Below are 18,013 nucleotides of genomic sequence, written 5' to 3'. Positions count from 1 at the left end.
TGGTTAGCAGCACCCTGCAGCTGGGCTCAAACCCCCTGATGTCTGGCCACGAGACCTGGATCAGGGAGAGGGAGTTCTCCCAGGGACACCTGGTCTGGGCCGGACTCTAACTCAGGCTGTGCAGAGGTAAATGAGAGCGGCCGGCAGAATGGCTCCATAACGGTGCTGCTGGCTTTCTTCCCGCGGGGCCGCTAGCCCTGTGGTGCACCCAGCAGCACGTGCAGCTGGGTGCATCTAACCCTCGGCCAGCAGCCAAAGCTGCTCCGTAGCACACCTGACATCCAGCCGAACCACAGTGCAGCTGGTAGCCAGCGCATCAGCAGACACCCCGAGCACCCGCCACCAGCACACCCAGTAGCCACGGGACACAGGGCCCCAGGAGGTTTCTTGTCCCTGGTGAAGAACAGATTTGCCTCAAAGCCTACCGGCAGCGAGCAGCTAAAGGCTCCTACAGGCACATCCTAGGGTGTGAAGCTGGGGCAGCCCCTTTGTCCGACCCAGCTCTTCGGCCCAACGGCCCCGGGCAGGCGTGCTGTTTCTGTCCATCCGGGAGACCCGTGCTATTCCTGCCAGAAGTGCAGCCTCTGAAAGCCAGGCTACCTGCTGCGTGCTAGGGAGATGGGCGCATTAGAAACACGCCTGAGACAAGAGGCAGTGAGAGCTGGGTGGACAGGTGGATCCGGATAACCCGAAGCAGGCACTTACAGCAATATGACGAGACCATCTATGCCCAGTCGGTAGAGAGAGCTCCCATCCCTGCCTGGTTCTAGCCTGCCATTTGCCCCAGGCTGATCTATCCTCAGTCACTTACCCAGGCACTGGGGTTTGGGAACACCTGGCTCTGAGGGACAGCCCGGCAAGCTGGGTGTCAGCTTCAGCAACCACTGGCTATTGCAGCCGGCTCCGTGCACGCATGAGCAAACCCATGCCTGGGGTTCCCTGCCGCCCACATCAGGCCCTACGTGCTGCTCGCACCTCTGGCGTCTGGGTAAGGAAGTGGCCCTGCCTGCAACGGGCACTCAGGGGGCCCCAGGGAAGTGGTGGAAGAGCTTGCAGGGATCCAGGTAGATGTCACTGGTTGCATTTTTCCTCAGAGCCAAGAGTGAGTGGCAGAGGGTGAGACCTGCCACCTTGGGAGAAAACCTTCCAGGAGCAGGACCAGACCAGGCCGTGAGCGACCGGGAATTAACCCTTCCCTGTGTGCGCTGCACCGTCCCCGCCAGCGCCGTGCCATTGGGACCAGCACGGGGGGGGCTGTCCCGGTATGTGCAGGAGCAGAGGGGGTGCGTCTGCCTGGGCACAGCTGGGAAACTTGGCAGCGCAGGGGGCATGTTCCGCCTGGATGCGTCTGGTACGTTCAGCCGCGTAGCAGATGGGGCCTGTAGGTGCTGTCCTTCCCTGGCTGGACTGAGCAGTGGTCAAGTGGCTAGCCATAAACCCTGGCAGGGGATGAGCACGCCGAAGGCCCAGGCCCTACCCCGGGTGGCAGCAGCCAGAAAACCCAAATTCAGGCAATAACAACTCTGCGGCTCACGAACAGGAGCATTTTACTGGTTAAGTAGCCAGATGGGACTCAGTGGGCGCCTCCGCCCATGGCCTCCTGGTCTCTCACACGTCTCTCTGTACTCAGCCTCATCTCTGGCGCTCAGCCGCGTTTGCTGCTCCACTCCTCAACCTCTGCAAAGTCAGGCAATGGCCTTCTTCCTGGATGGATCCTCGTCCCCAAGCTTATGTCCCACTCCTCCCCCACAGTGGCCCTAGTCCCCAAGGGGCCGGGCCATGGAACGTGGGGCTCCAGGCGCACCCACCCTGTTGGGAGTCCTCCAGACATGCATCTCCCACTGGTGAACGCGCCCTGCTCTTGCCATGCACGGGAGCTCCGGGTGGTGCAACATGCCTGGTTCCACAGGGCCCCAACACACACTGCTGCCCTAAGCAAGCTGCAAAGTGTCCAGCCCACCCAGACCCAGGACAGCACCCAGAAGAAACAGCTCCCTCCACACTGGGCTTCCTTCTGCAGCCCCCCCTTCTCCAACTGCAGCGCTGGCCTGGGGCGTGCGGCGTGAGGATCTACCCAAGGAGGGGAGCATGTGCAGGTTGGGAAAACAAATCAGAGCAGTTGGGATTGGTCCCGTGTTACTGGTGACCCAAGCCAGTTTCCTCTCTATCCCACGCCGAGGCTCTGTGTCTCGCTGCCTGTTCCGGACACCACATATGCAAAGCCCTAGAAGACGCTGCAGCAAACTGTAGGAGGGTCTGAGGGAGAGCCTGGCCTTGCCAGCCCTGCCCCTGCTGGCTGTGCCTGGGAGCAAGAACCATGCCCGCAGGGTGGCATCTTTGTCATGAGCTTGGCACTGGACCCGTCGTTTCTTGCCCCTTCTTTCTGACTTGCCTCATCCTTGTCTCGCCCTCACTCAGAGCGAGCGGCTGGAGTGCTGCGGAGCCGGGAGCTGGGATGGGGCCAGATTCCTGCTCCGACCGGCTCAGCCCCCTCCCTTTCCCTCCGGCCCAGCCTCCCTGTGCGAGCCCCCGGGACGCTGGGCCAAAGTGCTGAGCTCAAAGGTTCGTGGATCAGCCCCGAAACGCTTTTAAAGAGTCAATCCCCCAAAGACAAACTACAAGAGAGCGCCCCCCTCCCCCACCGAGTCGGCATCACAACCACTCATTTGAGTGTGTGACAGCCAGGTGTTTTACAGTATTTGCTACCTGTGATCATCCATCAAAACAATCGATAGCGTTCCTGCAGAGTTTTATTAATGATCTTGTCAGGGGCCCGGTGCTGGGTGCCTGGGGCTGTCGAGAATGATAGATCATTAAGAGCTTTTGCTGCTATTTATTCTCCAGTGACCTTGTCTCTCCCCATTGTTGCTTGCTTAAGAGTTATGAATGTGAGACATGATAATTTGATATTGATCTATTTGGTAAGTTAAAAAATTTACTGCATCGTTGATGTTTTAACAAAGGCTCAGCACTGCGTTCCTGCAGAACGGTTCTGGCTCCCCCCCACACAGCCACATTGCGAACACGGAGTGGGTTTGGCCTGGGGAGGGGGGCAGTGCTGGCTGCTGCTGTGGCTTTGCTCCCCTAGAATACAGACCCCCGGGGCCATGTGGGACAGGGTGGGACAGCATGGGGGAGTCGCTCATTGCCCCGCCGTGGTACTGCAATAGATCAGAACAGTGCGCTAGGGCTGGGGCATTTCTGGTATTTTCGCTTCTTGCGATGGGGGCAGGGAGGTGTTTCTAGAAGCAGAATCAGTGAGCACAGCTGGGGCAATGGTCTGAAGTTGCCAGCTGGGCAGCCCAATGCATCAGCAGCTGGGAGGCTCCCAGGGGACAGCCCCACAACAATGGCCTTGCCGTGCCTGACACGCCTCAAGCAGACTAAACCCCGGTGACCAGGAACCGTTCCCCATGCCCGGGACCTCTGTGCTGCATGCATACATTGCAGTCCCCTCCTCAGCAGCGACAGGACAGCACAACACCTGGGGGAGCTCCTGTGGCCAGTCAGAAACCCCTGCATCAGCCTCTGACATGCCACCTTCCCCATGAGCCACTCCACCCGCTCGCTCGCTTGCTTGCTCCAGCCTGCCCCCCCGGAGGACCCAACATGCTTTCAGCCTGGCCTTCTGCTGGCCAATCCAGCCAGGGAGGCATGGGCAGCTGTGGGGATCAAAGGGGCCTGCGTGCTTGCTCTCCGACCCCAGGAGGGGGCCCGCAAGTGTTGGAGGAGAGGTGGGGTGAGGAAGGCAAAGTGGGTTACTGCACGGTGCTCAGAATAAAGGGCTGAGGATGCCCAAGGCCCTGTTTCTGTGCTGGTCTCTGTTGTGCCAGACGCAGGGCACGGGGCCCATATGTGAAGGGGAATTATCCACAAACACTCCCAAACTCACACAGCCTGCTTGGGGCATTGCAGCCACTGCTAGACAGGACCCCCGCCCGCTGCGCTGCCATTTCACCCTCTCTGCCAATGGTGCGAGCGCGCTGTACTCAGGGCTGGCCCTGCAATGCCAGAAGGGAGCCCAGACACCACTGTGACTTCTGCAGCCGAAACAGCTTGACAGATGGGCTGGGTGAACGGACAGGCAGGGGAATTCTGGAGGGAGTTCACAACAGTGCCACACACAAGTGCCTAGAAAGAAAAGGAGTACTTGTGGCACCTTAGAGACTAACCAATTTATTAGAGCATAAGCTTTCGTGATCTACAGCTCACTTCATCAGATGCATATCGTGGAAACTGCAGCAGACAAGTGCCTAGAGCGTCTCAAGTGGTGACCTCCACAGCTGTTTCAGGGCAGAAAAAGATACCGTCCTGTTACCTTCAATAGACTGGCCTCCTCTGACAACAGCCCCGAAGGAGCGACAGCTAGTTCCCCTGGAGCTGGGGCGGAAGAGACTCATAGACTTTAAGACCAGAAGGGACCATCATTATCATCTAGTCTGACCTCCTGCACCTTGCAGGCCACAGAACTTCACCCACCCACTCCTGTAATAGACCCCTGATCTCTGGCTGAGTTATTGACATCCCCAAGTCATGGGTTAAAGATTTCAGGTTACAGAGAATCCACCACTCTAGTTTAAATCTGAAAGTGACCCATGCCCCAAACTGCAGAGGAAGGTGAAAACCCACCAGGGTCTTTGCCAATCTGACCTGTGGGGAAATTCCTTCCCAGCCCCAAATGTCGCAATCAGTTAGACCCACCAGGGTGGGCAAGACTCACCAGCCAGACACCTGGGAAAGAATTCTCTGTAGTAACTCAGAGCCCTCCCCATCTCGTGTCTCGTCTCTGGCCGTGAGATATTTGCTGCTAGCGGTCACAGATTGCCTACATGCCAACCTAGGCAGTCCCATCATGCCATCCCCTCAATAAATTTATCAAGCTCAGTCTTGAGCCCAGTTAGGTTTTTTGCCCCCACCGCCCCCCTTGGAAGGCTGTTCCAGAACTTCACTCTGATGGTTAGAAACCTTCACCTCATTTCAAGCCTAAACTCATTGATGGCCAGTTTATATCCATTTGTTCTTGTATCAACATTGGCATTTAACCGAAATAACTCCTCCCCCTCCCTAGTGTTCATCCCTCTGATGCATTTATATAGAGCAAATCATATCTCCGCAGTCTTTGTTTTTTTAGGCTAAACAAGCCAAGCTCCTTAAGTCTCTCTCGTCCGGGAGGTTCTCCAGTCCTCTGATCATCCTAGCAGCTCTTCTCTGTACCTGTTCCAGTTTGAATTAATCTCTCTTTAAACATGGGAGACCAGAATTGCACACACTATTCCAGATGAGGTCTCACCAGCGCCTTGTACAATGGTAACAACACTTCCCTGTCTACTGGAAATACCTCGCTTGATGCACCCCAGGACTGTGTTCGCCTTTCTCACATCCTCATCACATTGACGGCTCATGGTTACCTTGTAATCAACCAATACAGAGTAGATCTTCCTTCTCCTCTGTTGGTTCCAACGGCTACATCCCCAGCTTATAGCAAAAATTCTCATTGTTAGTCCTGAAGTGCATGACCTTGCACTTTGCACTATTAAATTTCATCCCATTTCTATTACTCATTTTCAAGATCATCCACATCTTCTTGTATGATATTCCGGTCCTCCTCTGTATTGGCAATACCTCCCAGCTTTGTGTCATCTGCAAAAGTTATTAGCACATTACCAGTGGGCCAGTTCACATGCATGGAACTGGTCAAAGGAACTGAGATGGTAGAAGCCTTCTTCAGGTGACTGGAATGACCTGGGATCACATGATCCCAAGCTACTCCCACTGATCACATGACCCGAGTTAGTTCAGTGCACTGAAGAGGACATGAGTGTAGCTGCTTATAAGGAGTTACCAAGCCAAGGCTAGAAAGTAGTAATGGACAAGGATGCCACAGTACACAGCACAAACATCATGCCAGTGGGCACCCATCTTGGCAGGGGGACAAGGGGCCGTGGCCACATCCCCCCTCGACACCTGTTTCCCCTGTGTAATGTGCTTTGAGATCCCTGGCTGAAAATCGTTCCCCAAGAGCGTATTATTAATTATTATTATTCTATTCTAATGGATGCACTAACTGGCCTGGGTCTGCTTTTCCATTGCCTCGCGCTAGCTGGGGTCGCTGCCACCTGGGCAAAGCGGGTGTCAAATTGCTACAAGAGCCGAATGTCTGAGTTACCCGTATCCAACAACAGGGATCTCCTGTGTCCAGTGAGGTGTTTATACGGTGCCCATCACCAGGGCATCTGAACACTTATGTGCATAGCTTCACAAGTCATAGCGCAATACAAGCAGTGCAAAGGGAACACACTAATGGATGGCCTGGTGCAGGCAGAAGGTAGGGGCATGGGACTCAGGAATTGCACAGTTGATGCACCCAATAGCCCTGCTTTGTTTCACCCTGTGCATGTCCCCAGATGTTCTCTAGATGTTCACTAATTGTGCTTCCTCACAGATGTTATAGGACTGCCTCACTCGAAGTTATTCCATCTAGTTACTTGTGGATTATTTTTCCAGGGACCCCCGCTCAGACCTCAGAACTAGGGCTCGCCTTCCTCGTTCAATGGCTCCCGAAGGCATGTGCCAAGCAGCCCCAGAGAGAAGACATGTGCGGTCCCCCCACACCAGCATCCCCATCAAAGCCTTGCATCCTGCAGCTTCTTGCTCCCCAGCCTGAGTTTGCTGAGAGAGAAGAGAGGAGACTTTCCCCTCTGGAGTGCCACTCTCTCCCCAGCCCATGAGCTCCGCCCTGCCACCACCCAGCCAGCTCTCTCTTGTGCAATACAACAAGAGAAGTGGTTCATGCTACAGCTCCGTGATCTTTCTGTGCCCTCTCTACAGTTCCCAGCATAGCCGCGGACCTGGACTAGGCTGCTCTGAGCTCTGTCCCTGCTGTTTTGCAGGAGACCAGAGCAGTAAAACGGCCCAGATTTCCTAGGAGCTGCCTTCCTCACTGATGTCTGAGTCCAGCCAAGATGCAAGGGGACACATTCCAGCAAGAAATAGAGCGGCAGTGTGTGTGTGTGGGGGGGCAGCGGGGAAGAGTGGCTCTCCTGTTTGTTTTCAGGCCAACACCTCGGAGGGAGCACTGACCTTCCTTGGCAGACAGCTCAGAGAAGGAAGCTGGGATTGGGGTTGTTTGTGTTCCTTAATGCCTGGGTCGAGCTCCCTAATGCTTGAAATGATGGGTTCTCCACGGATGAACTCCCTGCCTCTCCTCCGCACGGTCCTGGAGCAGTGGCGACAGCTTTGCAAAAGTCCAGGGAAGTTCACAGGTGTTCTCGCTCCCAAATGTCTCTGCAGGCCCATAAAACTGCATATGCAGCCGGAGGACACACAGCCAGGGGCCGGAGAGAGAGACGGAGTGTGACAGGGAGGAACAGGCTGCTTTAATTAAAATTAATCCAGTGCTGTGGATTGTTTGGGTAACTTCCTCTAAGGTAGCAGACTCTTATACGTTGATCTGCTTAGAGAGGCAATGGCCCTAATCTATCTGGACTGTCCAGGAGCGGGCAGGGCTGTGCAGAACACATTTCTGGGGACAATTGGGGATGGGGAGTGTGTCAGTGTCACCCGGCGAGTAGTGACCAAGGCTGCTGGAAGCCAGAGTGTGACCGGTGTCTGCGGATGGGCTGCTGGGGTCAGAGCTGTGGCTAGACACAGACACGCAGGGGGTGATCAGCTGCTGTCTGACCGTTATGGGGAGCCCAGGTGGGAGCTACAGCAGCAAAGCATTGGGAGGCAGCCCCAGCTGCAGGGCAAGTCGTGACACAGCCCCTCAATGGCCTGGATGGCCCCCCCGGACTGCCATAGGAGCTCTGGGTAAGTCCGCCCTGCCCTGCCCTGCGGGTAACAGGGGCCAGCAGTCCCACTAGTGCTGACCCGACACTTTCCCTGGCCCCAAATTAAAGAAATAACCTTTTTCTAGGGAAATTTTTCTCTGCATCATCACAGCCTGGGATCTCCAGGGGAATCAGATCTCCCCTCTTGCTAACGCTGCCATGGCACTGGTGAAATCCACGTGTGCCCCGCCCCCCCATCCTGAGCAGTGTGACCCAGGGCAGTGGACTTTACTGCCCGCCGCCCCACCCCAGGATTTTGAGCCAGGTGCGGAGTCACCTGTGGGCTCTCTGAAAAGCAGGTGCAGAGATCACGGCTCCCCTGCATCCTCTCTCTTCTCTTCCCCCCCCCACCCCTCCGCCCCTGCAAGCCTCACCCTCCATGCTCCAGCGGGCTGGCTGCATTCCCACAGACGCTCCCCCGGCAGGCTCCGGGGCCACCGCGAGGAGCTGGGACACTCCATCATCCTCACAGCAAGGGGCCTGATTACTCCTCCCCTCCGGCCTCCGCCCCAGCCCCCCGAGCCGCCAGTTCAATTCCCACCCACCATCCATCCTGCCTGCCCTCTAGCTGCCAGCACAAGATGGATGGCCTCAGTCCGCTCCCATGGGGGCAGGAAAATCTGCCACGCAGGTGCCTCTATTTACGGTCCCCTCTCCCACTCCCGCGCCCCGGCATCTCTGCTGCTCGCAGCGAGGGTATTCCCTCCGCCTCCCGGAGCTTATTGATTCCCCCCGCCTCTGAGGAGCCTCTGGGTCTGTTTTCCACAGCACGTCTGAGGTCAAACAGGGACAAAAATCCGTTTATAAAGGTCCGGCCTATCAATACTCCCTGTCCTCCAGGAAACCGGCGACCTTCAGCCGAGGGCCATGGCACGCTGTGCCCACTGCATGCCTGGGGGCAGCTGCTCCAGAGGCGTCTCACACCAATGTCCCAGAGCCCCAGGCAGCTGGGCCCTGGCAGGCATGGCTGGACAGCACGCCCAAGCCCAGCGTCTGCAGCAAACCCAGCTCAGGCCGGGCAGAAAGTCCAGGTTGAAAGCGGGGAGCAGGCATGCGGGGGGCTGCTCTGCGGTGGCCATGTGACCCCGTCTCATGACAGCCTCAGCCTCCCTGCAACCCACGAGGCATTTTGCTCGGAAGCAGCGCCGCTCACCCTGCCTAGCCGCGGGCTGGTCTCTCTCTGGCTGGGGAGTCACCCAGACAGGCCGGTTGGCGCGGGGGGAGAGAATCTCCCCCACCGCTCATCACCCCTGGCAGGCGCTGGCAGCCGGGGAGGGAACTGGAGCCGGAGCACCAGGCACCTGATTCGGCAGGGGAGCCAACCCACAGTTCAGGGGAGCCGCTCGTAACCCATGACTGGGGCTGGCTGGCCCTGCGGGGCAGGCCTGGAGTCTGCAGGGTGCGGAGGCAGCTGGAGGAGAGGTTTGTACATCCCAGTCTTCATCCAGCCATGAGCAACCCAGCACTTCTTCAGGGCTGATGGCCCCAGGCTGCGGCTGGGAGAGCGCCCGAGGACAGCTCCTGCCTTCCTGCTTCACTCAACTACAGTTCTACTATTCCCCTGTGTTCTGCAAGCCTCCGCCGCCAGAACCGCCGTGCGAGCTGCACCCTCACTGTGGCCGCTGGGCTCGGGGCTGTACAGACAGAAAGCCCTTGCCCCAGAGAGCTCAGTCTAGCCCAGCTAGAGCCAGGGGGGAGGAAGGCGTCATTCGCTCTGTGTTATAGCCCATCCTCCAACTACCCAACCTTCAGGAAGCTACTGCAGCCGAAGGGCTGATTTCAGCCCTGCCTTCGCCGCGCTCTAGCCTGGTGACCCCTAGGACCTGGACGGGAATTTCATCCCACTTCTCTTCTGGCAGGAGATGCGCCCGCTCCGGGCCCAGCTGCTCCTGGGTCTCACTCGAACCTCACCCCACAGCTGGCGTGGGAACGGGAACGGAGCGATTCCTGAGCAGAGTCCATCCCGGCCGCCGGCCTGCACACGCCCCCGTCCCGTATCTCCCTGACTTTCTCTGCACGAATACACTGCTCAGTCGCTCTCCCTGAACCCAGTCACAGGTGACACTCCCCCAGCCCCCCGCACGCTCTCTTCCTCGGCTGTCTGAGCCAGGCTATCAGCAGACCCAGGAACCATCGCTCCACCATGGCCGGCGGTGGCGGAGCTGCTGCTCTCTCCAGAAGCCGAGTGCGAAGAGTTGTTCAACGTCAGGCACACAGAAGCGCCGGCTGATCAGGCGTGTGCAGAGAGGGCTGTGGGAGCAGCACTGAACCCCGAGCGGAGGCCCCTGGCCTCCCTGGGAACAGGGCTGCAGAGAGCACGCACGGCCCGGGCAGGGAGCACGGCTCCGCCCCCGCCCCCCGAGGAATCTGGAATGATGCGTGGGTGCCTGGAGCAGACAGGACACGCAGTGCACAATCCCTTTGACCGCTCAGGAGCGCATCCTCCACACACCCGCTTTATCCTCTTGGGGGCAGATCGCTCCTACCCCCAGCGTGCTCAGTGCCCATGCAGACGAGGGGCTGATGGCAGTGGGGAGATGGAGCGTACCGTGGGCCAGTGCCGGGTGAGCATCCCATACGCCGCTTTGCCAGTGTCCCCCGGCGCAGCCTCCCACCACCCTCTGCTAGCCCAGCAGAGATCCCCACGCCCCTCAGTCCTGACCTGCAGCACCCCCTGTGGACACTATTGAAACAACACCTCCCTGCCCTGTGAATCTTGGTGACGTGCACCAGGCCTGCCGGGAGTTTGCTACATTAACCGACTCTCTCCTTATGGGGCCTTCCCCGCACATCCCCATTCTGCGTGTGCTGGGATGCAGAAATCTGCAGCAAAGTGCAGCTTGCCTTCCTGCTTCCTGTACACCCAGGGGTGGGCAGGGCCCAGGTGGTGGGGCACATCACAAGTACCAGCTGGGCCGCAGCACTGACCTGCGTTAGGCCACCCGCTCCCTTCCAGTACCAGCCTCGATCTTTCCTGGGATGGCTGAGTGGGGAGGTGGGTGGGGGCGGGAAGGAGAGAGCACAGGGTTTCCTGCCACCTTTATGAGAGAGATTCCCATCAAGGCAGCCTGGACAGCCACACTTCCTGGGAGCAGAGCGAGTCTCTATCAAGGAGCCCATCAGCTGAGATCAAAGGCTTTTTGTGACTGTTTTTCCCCCGTAGCCAGGTGAGTGTGAGAGGAGGAAGCAGCAAACAGATTTTTATCGAGCTGTCAGTAGCGCAGCTCCCCCGGTGCCTGGCTCCTGTTTCTAATTTGAGAGTGGAGTGTAAGATCTCCGTGGGGTCTGCTCTGAGCAGGCTGCAGCATCTGAAATGAGCACAGTGTTTGCACAGAGGTGGGGGGGCTTCGGTACAGCTGTCAGCAGCTCTGACGGATGATGAGCAGAGAAGGCCCCGGCAACCTGCTGTGAAGCAGGGAGGGGGAAGCAGCAGCTCAGCACAGGGAGTTGGGGACTGGAAGCTCTTGCTGGAAACTGAGAAGCTGGACTCAGTGCCTTACCAAAGGGGTTGGAGGCAGGGAGCTAAGGGATGGGCTCGGAATCCGTCTGCAAACGAGAGGACGGATCAGCTGGGAAGTCGCCAGGCAAAACATTAAGGCACCATCTCCAGCCAGATTTCAAAAGCCTATTTTACAGGTGCCCAACCTGCAGGCCGTGTACATGTCCCCTCCCTCCCCCCGAAAGGGCCCCGGCTCTCCACTCATGTGGATGTTGGCTTTTGGGAACCTAGCCCCTTCTATGATTATTCCCGTGGGAGGTACAGTCCTGGTGTTACAGTCACATCTCCCAGGTGCCTCTCGGCTAGAATGGCCCGATCGCTCTCCAATGCCCTGCGCGCCACTTCCACGGGCTGGTTCCTGGCAGGTGATCTCTACTTCCCGGGTGCTGTGTATTACCCTGGGGGATTAGCCTTTGCATGCTTCAGATAAGCTAAACCTCCCCCTGCCCCAACTCTGTATATTGTGCTTTGCTTTTAAAACAAACTCTGCAAAGAAAGCAAATCAAGGCTCAGATCTGTCCTCAGCCCCCAACCAGCTCCCTTCCACTCTGGCAGTGGTGGGAACCCTCCTCCCCCACCAGCCATTAGTGTGGTTTCCCCACAGCTAGCAGGGGTGGCAGCCTGTGGACCCTGCCACCCCTCCGGCGGAGGGGGGCTCTGGATCATTTCCTCTCACCTGGAAGGCTTGGCCAGGCGCTGTTCCTGAAACGCTGGCAAATGGCAACAGCGCCCCGTGAATCCGCCAGGCAGAATACCCACAGACACGGCCCCTCTGAAGTCCACTCTCCATGCAGAAGGGAAGCCTGGGGTCAAAACAAAGCACATGGGCCTGCATAAACCCTGCACCTGGATGGGCACCACCGTCACGTCTGCACTTAGACAGCCCAGGGCAGCCATGAGGAGAAAGCATTTCCTGGGCACAGAGCGGGGAGGAGAGAGAGAGCTGCGTGTGGGTTATTAAGAGCAGTTTGTATTTATTTGTGCTTCTCTAATTACTGCTTCTTCACATCTGCAGGAAAACAGAAGGAGGCGTGTGGTGAAGCATGCCAACGGACAGATATCAATTTACAGCAGGTTATTAGACGTTCCCACAAAGAGATTAGACTCCCCTAAATGACGGACTCTTTAACTGCTCCATAAAAACAAAACAAAGCACAACAAAAATCCCACCACGGGGGGAAAGTCGGAGGGAAGCGCGGAAAGCAAGGCAGAATTAACAGGCATCACTGCGGATGGCTGAAGAGAGGAGTTTAATTTAAAGAGTAATTTCATCTGGGATGAGTTGCATATGGCCTGAGGCTGAGAGATATAGAAGAGCTAGGATGAGCATGCAGAGAGACACGAAGACAGGGAGGAAGGAGTTCAGGAGTTCCTGTACAGATCTTCCCCTCCATGCCAAGACCTCATCTTACAGTGTAAAGTCCGTCCTAGCCATGTGCCACTCTTACCTGGGAACGACACAGTGTTAAGTAGATTCTCTGCGTGCCTCGCTGCTGACTATCTGTGCAGACTGCATGGTACAGGGACCACCCCTGTCGGGTATTAAGGCCATTTCCATATAACTCAGACTCTGATTTAGAAGAGACAAATAATTCGGTGTCCTCCTGGCGCTTACCCTGTAAGTTTCCCGAAACTCCTGGAGAATTGCCGCCGGAGACAATGGCAAAGCAGCCCGTGACCGTGCACCCTTATAAACAGAGCCATTCATCCCACGTTGAATGGGAAGGGCCTGTTGTCACAAACTGACTCCTACTGCCTGGGCACAGTCAGCTGGGTAGGTCACCGTCTGTCCTGTGCTGAATGCCATCAGCTCCTGTTGGTTTGCAGGATTATGCCATAATTGCCATAAACTGGTGGAGGGGACAGCACACCGCAGTCCAAAGCAGGAAGCCAGGTGGAAACCCCCTTCAAAACCAAGCTCTGCCTGGACAATGACTGCAGGACTCTTGGCAACGAGGCTGGCTCCATTTCACTCCAGCCCACATGGCTTCTCCCTGGGGTGCAGAATGGATCCCATCAGCCTGAGCCTGCAGGAGGGATGCTGGACTGAACGATGGGACATACATGGCGACATTCTCCTTCTCCCCTCAGCCCAACCCCCAACACAGCCTGCTCCCCTTGGCATCTCCCATCCATCTAAACACAACTCAGTGGACCAGGGACTGCCCAGCAAGTCCTCAGGAGGCCGAAGTCCTCCATTATCAGCCCTGGCATGCACGTAGGACACTCCTCTTACTTGAAAATATTTCAGACCTCCCTGGTATTCACACACACAATTTATTCCTGGGCCTGGCTGCTCAGTGTCGATGGGGGGGTGGCTCTGAGACTCTTGAGCATGGCTCCTACAGAAGGAACATAACCTTGCTCTTCTCCAGGTCCTGCTCAACCAATGAGGAGACCATGTGGAATAAAACAAGCTTTTATTGACTGACAATCCCAGCATGACAAGCACAGAGCCGCCACTGCAGAAATCACTGACAACACCTGATTAGTATCATTTTCAAGGCAAACCCATTGCACTAGGATGCATGAAAGCTCCTCAGAGAGACTCCATTCGGGCAGCAGGCATGACGGGGAGAGCCATCTCGATTGGCTCCTGCTCTCAGCCTGGTGCCTCACTAGGTTGGGTAGAAGTGCTTGAGAAGCTGCTTCTTGTTGACTTTTCCCATTTGATTGCGTGGGATCTCCTCCACCAGGAGCAGCTCTGTGGGGACAGTGTAGAACGCCATGGAGTCCCTGGAACACAGAAACATACTTTTTCAATAACCCTCACCATTACAGTGGTACCTCCCTTCCAGAGCCTCCAGATGGTATGCTCCACTCTCTCTGGGGACAGCAGTCGCTGTAGATACAGTAAAAGGAAGATGAAACTTCAAGAGGGGCTCCCTCAAATCATGGGATGGTGGCACACATGGGAGTTGAGGGGTTAAAAAACTTGAGATAAGAACATCCAATAAAGCAGAAAGAGAAAAGGGTTCTGACTCTATGACTGCAAGGAAAGGGTTAATCACAACCCTTTCCTCATCTAATGCAACACACACACAGAGCAAAGCTTCCCTTTCCAGGAATGTGAAGGGTTAACCCAGTTCTGGCAGACGACTCAAGTTCTACAGCCAGCAACAGAATGCATCTGAGAAATCCCAATCCCGGCCTTAACAGACTGCACCACTGGGGGTAAACATGATCCTCTTAGTCGTGCAGGACCAAGCAGATCTGTCCACAACTAGCTCCCCAGCGAAGCACAACAGAGACACCTGTAAACAGGGCCATTATGGTGGGACAACATGGCAGGGCTCTGGCAAGGCTCATAGAGGAAACAAAGGATTCTGGCAACACAGCAAGATCATGGCGTGGAAGGTTCAGCGGATCCGAGTGTGATGGACGCATCTGTGAAATCCCGCCCAGAGGAGAGTCATTTCAGGAAGACCATGGGACAGGCAGCCTCCCGTTAACGTGTGACATCTGCCCTCGCTGGACCCACGACTTGCCACTTCCTAAGGATTCACCACCAGAGCGGCCTCATCACTGCCGATGACCATAATGGATCTGGTGTGAGCAGCCCCCTCTCCCAGTTCATTCCACTGTGGGGCTGGGCTATGATTTCACAATCACAGGAGCGTGACATCACCGGTGTGTCAGCTTCAGGAAGCGCCCTGGCTCACTCAGACACACACAAGCCCAGGTATGGCTCCAAGCCCAGGGAGGCGCTGCAGAGAGACCCTCAGGGAAGGAGTCCCACACCTGGGGCTTGACGAAAGTCGTGAGTTCGCGGGGGGGAGCTGACGCATTGGCAGTAAGAGCCTCTTCCTAGCATAGGGAATTAGAAATCAGGTCCCTCCCAGTAGGGCCTGTGCAGACCCAAGGAGCTGGGGAAGCAAGGAGAACAGTGCCAAAAGCCCTGGGAGAGGTGCAGCGTGTTTGAGTGAGATGCCTCCGCAGCAGCTGGCCCTTCCCAAGTTTGCTGGGAGTGTCAGCCGTGGAGTCACTTTCAGCTGGGGATATGGGGACGTCCCCTCTAAGATACCGAGTGAGACTCACGTCACTTGTGACCCAAACCAGCTGTTGGCTGGGGACGGACGAGACAATCACAGTCCTACTGGGCTTCCGAGTCCCTTCACACCCCCATTGCCTGTGCACGCCAGTTGGTTAAAAAATGCACCACAGACCTCTGCGCGTGCCCCCAGAGAGGGGAGGATGAACTGCCTTCAGTGAGCAGAATGGATAGCTCCGAATGGATACTAATCAATCCTTACGATTAGCAGTGGCAGGGAAAACAAATGATAAACGCAGAGTAATATCATTAAGGAAGCAAAGCCATGCAGAATTACACAATTCTAAGTGGGTCTCCTCGTTACTAGTTGCTTTGCTGAGAACGTAACAGATGAGCTCGCAGGCCGGCCAGCTATGCTCAATGGCTAACTCTGCCCAGGCTAACTTGTGTGCCCTTTCGCACAGATGTGCACGCTCTTCCACACACGCAGGCCCATGTTCCTTCTCTCTTTCACAGGAGGGAGTCTCAGCACAGAGCTAGCTCAGCAACCAAGTCTCTTCAGCCTTTGAAGAGCAGGGGGCTTGTCTCTCGCCTTCTGCTGCCTGCATATCAGGAACCTGGGGCCATAACCAACTCCGACAGGCAGCTCCCTAACACTGATTCTAATGCAACATGCCAAGTCCACTGAGCTCTTCAACCACCATCCCTCCTCCCCCTTCCAAACCCAATGATCAACACATCCTGCCATATGGACGGCTCTAACTCAGGATGGCGCCTGTCACCATGAAATGAGATTGGAGGCGAAAGCTGCAAAATGAATCACTCTGAAGAGGGACATGTGTCGCCTGCCAGGGAGTGCGAGAAAGGGGCAAAACAAACGTAAGTGACACACAAAATAAAGGGGAGAGACAGAGCGAGAGGGACCGACGTGGACTGAGGGGAAAAGCCAGCATGAGCGTGGTGCTGGGAGACAGCACCAGACAGCACATGGGCAAGGGGCAGGGATGCTTCCTGGGGCTCTCGCTGCCCCTTCTAAGGCACAGGAGACACTGGCTGGATTTCTCCTCTCTTCACTATCTTTGCTGCGCACGGCAAAGAATCACAGTGTAAGCCGGAGAGGGTCTAAGCACCGTGAACAGAGGAGATGGGAGAGCTCTCTCCCTGTGGACTGGCTTGACTGAAGGGCAGATTGTGACTAGACAAAGGCGAACAAAGCCCAGGCAAAGACAAAAGCAGAGAGGTCACAGAGCAGCACAGATCTCCCTGCCTGTGCTTTGGGAAGACGCACTAACTGGAGACAGTAAGGGAGGACTGGTTGAAGCGTCTGGGCACACCTGCATGTGCTGGTTCAGACAGTGCCACAGGAAACATCTGTGACTGCAGGGCTCATGCTAAAGAGTAATTACAAACAGCATTGCATCCTGGCATTCTGGGGACTGTGCCTTGTTGGGCACCAGCTTAGAGTCAAGGATTTAATTTGAGACAGGCCAGGATGGTCTTTCTGAACTGCCGTCTAGACAGTATGTGGGATGGTGGCTATGTGGGCAAGGGCTGTAACAGGTAAGGATAAAGGGAACTGCTGGAGACAACTCCAATCCTATCAGTAAGACAAGCACAGCGGCTATCAAACGAACACACTGTGGTGCCTTCATCTCCAACTTCCCCCCCCGCCGCACTCCCGTCTCAACGCCTCAGTCCCAGTGACGGGGAGGTACATCCCTTTTTTGCTAGTGGAGATTTGTGAATACATTAGAGCTGCTTCCCCCTCTCCAGGAGGTGAGTCCCAGCCATAGATTCCAAGAGTGAATCAAGGTAAAGGTATGGAGCAGACTGCCAGGTATCTTCAGGGTTCCCAGACTAGTGGGTGTAAAAGGATGAATATGTTTTTACTGCGGGAGGCAGTGACAGCAGGAGGCAGGATGCTGGGGCTCAGACTTGGCTGCTCTGTTGGACCAGCCAGTGTGGGGTTGGTTCCTTTGTTTGATTTTTTTCTCCCACTAAGTAATTGTTTAATCAGAGCAGCAGCTGGCCAGCTAGAATCTTCTTTCCATTTCCTCAATTGTAGTCTTCCAACTGCGATTTTGCAAATCCAGGGGAATCTTTAATTGGCCAGCTGTGCAGCCCTTGATGAAACAAGTATTCCTACTGTTTGTGAAATAGTGCCAGCCTCCCCAGAACGATCTGCAGCCCTAGGGAAAGGAGTCTCCAGGAACACAAATGGCTCCAGGACTATATAGTTTGCTAGTGGAATAGTAAAATAAATAATAACAACAACAATGATAATAAACAAAAGGGATTCTGCTTCTCCATCGCTCGGCTGCTGCGGAGACTCCCAGGGTCCTCGGGGCCTGGCCCGGCTCTCCCTCCAATCAGTACTGGCTCTGTGCCTAGCGTGTCAAGCCCAAATGAATAGCTTTTGGCCAGGTTTTGGAAAATTAGCCCAGGGTTTCAGTGCAGAAATGCTGTGCCACTGTTTGCCTCTGAGCCACAGGCACCTTTACTGCAACTGCTCCTGCAAATGGGTGTTGGAAGGGCTCCTTTTGTTGTGCTGGGCCTTACGGCCCCCCGCTGGGATGGAGAGGAGACCTGATGGATGGGCTTCCCAAGGCTGATGAACAAATGGACAGGAAGGAGGATGGGGGGAAGATAGCAGCATTATCGGCTGAGACCTGAGCAAAGGTCCCCGCTTTGGTG

General features: G+C 56.0%; 1 protein-coding gene across 4 annotated transcripts in view; it reads right to left on the bottom strand.

The window, feature by feature from the left end:
* Nucleotides 1–13,731: 13,731 nt before the first annotated feature.
* ACSF3 (acyl-CoA synthetase family member 3) overlaps nt 13,732–18,013 on the bottom strand; it is a 110,172-nt gene continuing 105,890 nt past the window's right edge. For all 4 annotated transcript variants that reach the window (XM_073308226.1, XM_073308229.1, XM_073308227.1 and 1 more), the window contains one exon: nt 13,732–14,064. In XM_073308226.1, coding sequence (XP_073164327.1) covers nt 13,947–14,064 — 118 coding nt within the window. In that variant the 3' untranslated portion in view covers nt 13,732–13,946. The remainder of the gene's footprint in view (nt 14,065–18,013) is intronic.

The sequence above is a fragment of the Lepidochelys kempii genome, chromosome 12 (genome assembly GCF_965140265.1).
Source record: "Lepidochelys kempii isolate rLepKem1 chromosome 12, rLepKem1.hap2, whole genome shotgun sequence".
In the NCBI taxonomy this organism is placed as follows: Eukaryota; Metazoa; Chordata; order Testudines; family Cheloniidae; genus Lepidochelys; species Lepidochelys kempii.
This window is presented reverse-complemented; position numbering and strand designations above follow the sequence as displayed.